Genomic DNA, 6,560 nt, shown 5'->3' with positions numbered 1-6,560 from the left:
GGTTCGATTTGATGGTAAATCTGAAAAAGCTATCATTCCATTATCACCTCCTATTACAATGTTAAATAAAAGAGATATTACAACACCTGAAGAATATTTTAAATTAATTGATGAAATGAATACAATGCAATTATTATTTGATGAATGGAGTAGTCCAGTTGTACCAATAGAAAAATGGGAAATGAAATATCCTAATGGATGGGAACAACAAAGTCTTATTTTTGCTAAAACAATTGAAGATGGTTATTGTATTGAAATAGGTAAAGGAGCATGTACACAAAATACAGACCTTAAAGAATATCATATAGTTGATATTACATCTGATTTCCAATTCTTTGAAAGATATATTAGTGGAAATCCTGCTGCTGAACATTATATATTAACTGAAGAACCTACTGCAATGAGTATTATACCAGGAAATAATGGAGGATTTAGAAGAGCAATTGTAATGAGTAAGAAAGGTAATATACGATGTTTAATACCAAATGAATTGATTAGAATAAAAGAATTTCAACCAGCATTTCCAGATTTAACACGAGGAGAATTTTATAAAGTCACTGATAAAATGAAATTTGAGAACGAGATTGTTAGGTTTGAACGAATGTCAGCTATCACACATTATAAATTCGGAGTATTATATTGTAAAGCACATCAAACAGATGAAGATGAAATGTTTGGAAATACAGATGGTTGTCCTGCTTTTTATAAATTCTTAGATTTACTTGGAACAAAAATTGAATTACAAGGATTTGATAAATACCGAGGAGGTTTAGATGTCAAAAGTGGATCAACAGGAACTTGGAGTTACTTTACACAACATTTATGTTATGAAATTATGTTTCATGTATCTACTTTATTACCAGAACAACCTGGAGATCTTCAACGTGTAGAAAAGAAAAGACATATTGGAAATGATGTTGTTGTTATTGTATTTAAAGAACAAAGTAATGATTGGAAAGACCAATTTGATCCTAAATGGCTAACTTCACAATTTAATCATATATTTATTATTGTACAACCAGATATTAATACAGAAAATAACAATGGTTATTCTATTACAGTTGGATGTAAAGACTCTGTTAATCCATTCCCTCCTTTTATGAAAACAAACCATTTTAATCACGAACCATCTACTAGAGAATTCATATTAACAAAAGCTGTTAACGGTGAGAGAATGGCAATGTTTTCTACAGCCTTTAAAGGAAATGCAATTAAAACTAGAAGAGAGCATTTGCGAATGCTTTTTTCTCAATTAAAATAAATTCATTCGTATGTATTTCATTTATATTATATTTTATTAGAAATTAAACTATAAAATTATTATATTATTTCTTTTTTGATTATTAATAAAAAATAATAATAAAACTTTAAATAAAAATAATCTTCACAAAATAATAAACATCATAAAAATTTTGAAAAAAAAGTTAAAAAAAATGAATTATTTTAAAACTCAAAAATAAGAAATCATATTTTAGCAAAAATGATTGTTACAATGAACGAAGAAACAAAAGAAATTTTATCAAAATTACCTATCTCTTCATACCGTAAGAAAATAATTGATCAAGTAGAATGTCTCGAAAAGACACAATCTTTACAAATTATTTTATCTGAGATTCAAGATAATTCACAATTATTTGATGTTGTTGATCCAATTGTTTTATCATTAATGTATGATTATGGACTCAATCGAACAAAACTTCAAGAAAGATTTTTTGATGATGATAATTTTTTAAAGAAAAATGGATATTCACAAAAGGTCAGAGAATGGTTTGCTCCTAAAGAACAATGTTTTCCAAGTGATTATTTATCTCTTAAATTTGTTCAGTACTGTGGTTATTCATTTGAAGAAGAAAGTATTTTAAATTTAATGGGAAGAAATTTTAATAGAGTTATTTCTATTGGAGCTTTAAAATTAAATAATGGAATTATTAGTGATGCACTAGAACGCCTTAACAAAAATTTTGTTGGAGTTATTGAACATTTAAGAAATGATTTATTAATATTTAGAGGTAAAATTCTTCCACCAAGAACTACTCTTATGGAAGCACCAATATTAAGTATTTCTCCAAATTTCTATTACGATTTGGCTATAAGAGTTTTAAGTGAAAAAGATATAATTGAAGCAATAAAAAACCCAATAAAACTTCCTAATGACTTAAAAATATGGTTTAAAGAGTTAGAGAAAAAATGGAAAATATTTCAAGGAGAAAGAGAAAAGAAAATTGAAGAAGAAGAAAAAGTTGAGACGTGTGAAGTTTGTTATGAAGATAAATTACCTGAAGAAATGATTATTAATAGATGTGGACATTCATTTTGTAAAGAATGTGTTATTGAACATATATTAACATGTATGAAAGAAAATGGTAAAGGAATAGGAAATTTAAAATGTTTAAATTCAGGGTGTAAGTGTTGTATTACTATTGATATTGTAAGGTCATTAGTTGATGATTATACTTTCTACAAATATTGTGAATTACTTATTAGTAGTTTTATAGAAAGAGATAAAGAGATAATATGTAAATATTGTTCAAATGAAAAATGTGGAAAATTATTACATTACAAAAGAGAATATTTTGGTGGAGCTGTAACTGCTATTTGTTCATGTCAAAATAATATGTGTCTTCTTTGTGGGTCTGCTAATCATAGACCAGCTACATGTAAAATGTGGAAAAATTGGCAAGAGTTAATGCAAAGAGATGGACTAAATCTAAAATGGATTCGAGAAAACTCTAGACCGTGTCCATCATGTAAAACGTTTATTGAAAAAAATGGAGGATGTCAATGGATGTCATGTTATAAATGTCATTGTTTTTTTTGTTGGATATGTATGCAAATTACTAATGACCACCAACATAAAATAGGACAAGAATGTGTAACATATGTACCAATTAAACATGAGAATAATTATATTAGCGAAGAGACATTAAATTATATTACTCATTATGATCTTCAAAATGTTGGAATAAAAGAAGCAGTAGAAAGAAACAAATTAATCATTCAAATTATTAATAAGAGAAAAAATATTGCATCTACATTAGCACCATTATATGAAGCTTCATTAGTAGAAATTGATGCACACACAATACTAAGAAACCTTTTTGTTTATGGTCATAGTAAAAAAGAGAAAAAAGAATTAATTGAATTTCAACAAAAGAAATTTCAATTACAAGCTGAATTATTAACAAAAAGAATTCAATTTTTGTTAAAAATAGAAGGGATCAACTTACAAATGATGAGCGATTTAGTTCAATTTGTAAAACCAATCAAAGAATCATTTGATAAAATAGTTCTTTCTATTGAAGAAGAACTTGAAGAAGAATAATTACTAAAGTATTTTCATTTTTTATTAATTTTTATATAAACTAAATTTATAAATTTTTTGTCGACTAGAGATAGATTTCATTCATTTGATAAATAAGGCAATTTAATGATTATTTAATTGAATAGTATTGTGTTATTCAATTTTTAAGAGAATTCTAAAAATATAACAATAAAAAAAAAAGTAAAAATACAACTATAAAAAAACTATAATAAATAGAAAAAAAAATTAAAAAAAGATAAAATAAAAAGAGACAATTAAAAATAGAAGATAAAGAAATTCTTTTTTTATTTTGATAAAAAAAGAAGAACGAAGAAGAGAAAAAACTGAAAAAAAGTGAAGGGTTTAGAAAAAAACAAAACTAAAAGAACTTAATAAAAAGAATCAAAAGAGAAATGACTGAAAAAACATATCAAGTTGTTGTTATTGGAGAAGGAAGTGTTGGTAAATCAGCACTTTGTTTATTGTTTGTTAAAGGAGAATTTAATATTGAATATAATCCAACAATCGAAGACTCTTATTCAATTGATGTTAAAGTTGGAGACCAAACGGTAAAAATGTCAATCATTGATACAGCTGGTCAAGAAGAATATATTTCATTAAGAGAACAATATTATATTAAAGGAGATGGATTTGTCTTAGTTTATAGTATTGATAATAAAAATAGTTTCCATGCTCTTAAGAATCATCGTGATAGTATTCTTGGTTTAAGAACTGGTCGTAAAACAATTATGGTTATGGCAGGAAATAAATGTGATTTAGAAGAACAAAGACAAATTCCAAATGAAGAAGCAAAGAAATTGGCTGAAGAATGGAAAATTCCATTCTTTGAAACCTCAGCTCAAAATAATATTAACGTAACTGAACTCTTTAATTCTATCGCTAGTGAACTCCTTAAAAGTTCTCAAGAAGAAACCGCTGCTACACCTTCAACAGCTGCTCCATCTCAAACACAACAAGAATCACAAAGTAATAGCGAAGATAACAAAAAATCAAAGAAAGAGAAGAAGAAAGGAAAATGTATTCTTTTCTAAATAAATCAATGTTTTGATCAATTTGGTTGTTGTTATGGTTTTGTGTTCATTATTTTTTTTATTTCATTTATATTAATTTTTTTATTTAAATTCTTTCTCAATTACTTCATTTTTAATTATTTCATAGTTTTTTTATAATTTTTGTTTAGGTTCTTATAATACGGTGAACTGATAATTGTTATTCATGGCTGTTCAACAGTCTTTGAAACTTATTGTCCAAAATATACCTACTTCTAATGGAAGGACAATTGCAGATAAACTTTATGAAGAGTTTTCAAATTCTATTGATTATTATAATTTTATTGCACCTGAGTTTGTTTAGAGTTCATTAAAACAAAATATAAAATAATGAATTTATTATATAGAAATTCAATCTTTTGTTCTGCAGTATTTCATTTCATAGATCAAGACTCTTTTGATAAGTTTTGTAGAAAGTATACCCAACACACTTATTACTTACCTAACGGTCAACAAAAAGAACTTGACATTAAACGCTGTATTAACTCTAAACTTCCTACAGATGATATTTCTGATGAATTAAATGGTACTTTAGAAGATGACCCAATCTACCAACAATTTGCTGACTCTTTATTAAAACGTAATAGATAAACCATACTATTTTCTTCTTTACCTCTAATGACATTGTTTGGATACATTATTACTCTCAAACAATAGTTACTATTTTGATAAATATCAATTTATCGTTTATTTAATTAAATAACTAATTGAAATTGATTTTTTGAAGTATTTTTTGGGGTCTTCTTTTAGTTCATGAAGAATTCAATTAAAATGATTCGTCATCATATTCAGAACTCCACCACATCACTATAAGTCCTATAAGAATCATTGTTACTGTAAGTAATACCATAGAAACAAATGGATGTTCTGAAACAAGTATTGAAAGAAGTGTTTGTTTATTATTGTCTACTTGGTTATGTATTTTATTCTTCTTATAATTCTTTTTATAATTTTTTTTTCTTTGAGATTGAGTATTATTTGTTTTTAATCCTTCTGTGATTATAACATCGTCTTGTTGTAAATTATTTTCTTGTGAATCTTCAATACTAGGGACTTTGTTTGGTTGATTAATTTTTGGAGTTATTTCGTTGAAAGAATCTTTTCTATTTATTTTATGATATGTTCCAACTTTATCTGCTGTAGTACTTTTAATTCTTTTCTTTTTACTTTCTTTTTCAGATAAAAGAGGTGTTATGGTTTTTATGGTTTCTTCTTTTTTGACTTCTTTTGGTTTAATTGATTCAACACTTAGCTTTTTGTGGTGTTGTTCTTTTTTCTTTTCATTGTTTCCTTCTCTTTTTTTCTCTATTTTGATATGACCATTATTATCTGTTTTTATAATTTCTCTTTGTTTATTTTCTTTGTCTTGAATAAAAGAAGTGCTATCAGATTGTAATGAATTTGATTTAGTTATATGATGTTCTTGTTTTGTATGGTTTTCTTCTTTAATTTCATTATTAGTATTATTTATATTATTGTTATCTATTTTATTATTAATTTGGTAAGGTTCTTCACTTTCTTCAATAGAAGTTGTGTCAGTTTGTTCATTTGTTATTTCAGATAAATCTGATGTTCCAATAATTTCAGATGCATAACCCAATTCACTCGTATTTTCTTCACTTTTATCTTCTTTATTTATGGTGTTTTCTATTCTTTTTCTTTTTGGAATAAATGGTGTGGCATTGATTTTGAATGGTAAAGCATTTGGTAATGAAGTCCTTCTTTTTTTCTTTTGTTCTTCATTTTTTTTAATCACTGTAAGTTGAGTGCCTTCTTTCACCCCAATTTCTTTATGTTTAGTTTTTTGACTAATAATCCCACTACACTTTAGAAGATGAACTAATGACCCTATCTTATTTTTAAAGTCATGTTCATTTCCTTTGTTGTCCATTTGCATTTGGTTCCATTGATCTCCCCATCCACCATTTAAATCTAATTTTAATATTTCTGATAATGATATTGGTTGAATACTTTCTTTTAATGAATTTAATGGTGTAAGTAATTCTTCTGTTGATGGTTTAAAGAATAATGTTGAATGAGAATAATAATGAGCTGTTTGTTTACTACCACTTTTTAATATAAGAAGATTAAATTCATTTAATACATCTGCTTGTTCTTCTCCTTCAAGATAAGATACCCATAAACTCATTTTGTATTTATTTTCTTGTTGCATTAAACTAATTCCTTGC

General features: G+C 26.0%; 5 protein-coding genes across 5 annotated transcripts in view, besides 9 other annotated features; 4 read left to right on the top strand and 1 right to left on the bottom strand.

The window, feature by feature from the left end:
• Positions 1-115: 115 nt before the first annotated feature.
• Positions 116-1,261, top strand: EDI_039650 (rap GTPase-activating protein, putative; the record flags this gene model as incomplete). The annotated part of the gene is made up of 1 exon (XM_001741042.1): positions 116-1,261. The coding sequence occupies one exon, from the start codon at positions 116-118 to the stop codon at positions 1,259-1,261; it is 1,146 nt and encodes a 381-aa protein (XP_001741094.1).
• A 19-nt stretch (positions 1,262-1,280) lies between these two features.
• Positions 1,281-1,349: a sequence feature (AT_rich).
• Positions 1,350-1,463: a microsatellite.
• Positions 1,464-1,480: 17 nt separating this feature from the next.
• On the top strand, positions 1,481-3,322 carry EDI_039640 (ariadne RING finger, putative; the record flags this gene model as incomplete). Its single annotated transcript, XM_001741041.1, has 1 exon — positions 1,481-3,322. One exon carries the CDS (start codon positions 1,481-1,483, stop codon positions 3,320-3,322), a length of 1,842 nt encoding a protein of 613 aa, XP_001741093.1.
• A 16-nt stretch (positions 3,323-3,338) lies between these two features.
• Positions 3,339-3,381: a sequence feature (AT_rich).
• A 99-nt stretch (positions 3,382-3,480) lies between these two features.
• Positions 3,481-3,594: a microsatellite.
• A 22-nt stretch (positions 3,595-3,616) lies between these two features.
• Positions 3,617-3,727: a microsatellite.
• EDI_039630 (uncharacterized protein) lies at positions 3,715-4,353 on the top strand (the record flags this gene model as incomplete). The annotated part of the gene is made up of 1 exon (XM_001741040.1): positions 3,715-4,353. The coding sequence occupies one exon, from the start codon at positions 3,715-3,717 to the stop codon at positions 4,351-4,353; it is 639 nt and encodes a 212-aa protein (XP_001741092.1).
• Positions 4,354-4,379: 26 nt separating this feature from the next.
• Positions 4,380-4,510: a microsatellite.
• A 27-nt stretch (positions 4,511-4,537) lies between these two features.
• Positions 4,538-4,962, top strand: EDI_039620 (uncharacterized protein; the record flags this gene model as incomplete). The annotated part of the gene is made up of 2 exons (XM_001741039.1): positions 4,538-4,665; positions 4,719-4,962. The coding sequence occupies 2 exons, from the start codon at positions 4,538-4,540 to the stop codon at positions 4,960-4,962; spliced, it is 372 nt and encodes a 123-aa protein (XP_001741091.1).
• Positions 4,681-4,717: a sequence feature (AT_rich).
• A 175-nt stretch (positions 4,963-5,137) lies between the features above and the next one.
• Positions 5,138-6,560, bottom strand: part of EDI_039510 (uncharacterized protein) — a gene marked incomplete at both ends in the record, with an annotated part of 1,873 nt that continues 450 nt past the window's right edge. Inside the window, one exon of the mRNA XM_001733493.1 lies at positions 5,138-6,560. This exon is cut by the window's right edge and continues 338 nt beyond it. Within this exon, the coding sequence (XP_001733545.1) occupies positions 5,138-6,560 (1,423 nt within the window).
• Positions 5,636-5,739: a microsatellite.
• Positions 5,817-5,867: a microsatellite.

Source organism: Entamoeba dispar, genomic scaffold (assembly GCF_000209125.1).
Source record: "Entamoeba dispar SAW760 scf_1105229463501 genomic scaffold, whole genome shotgun sequence".
Lineage (NCBI taxonomy): Eukaryota > Evosea > Mastigamoebida > Endamoebidae > Entamoeba > Entamoeba dispar.
This window is presented reverse-complemented; position numbering and strand designations above follow the sequence as displayed.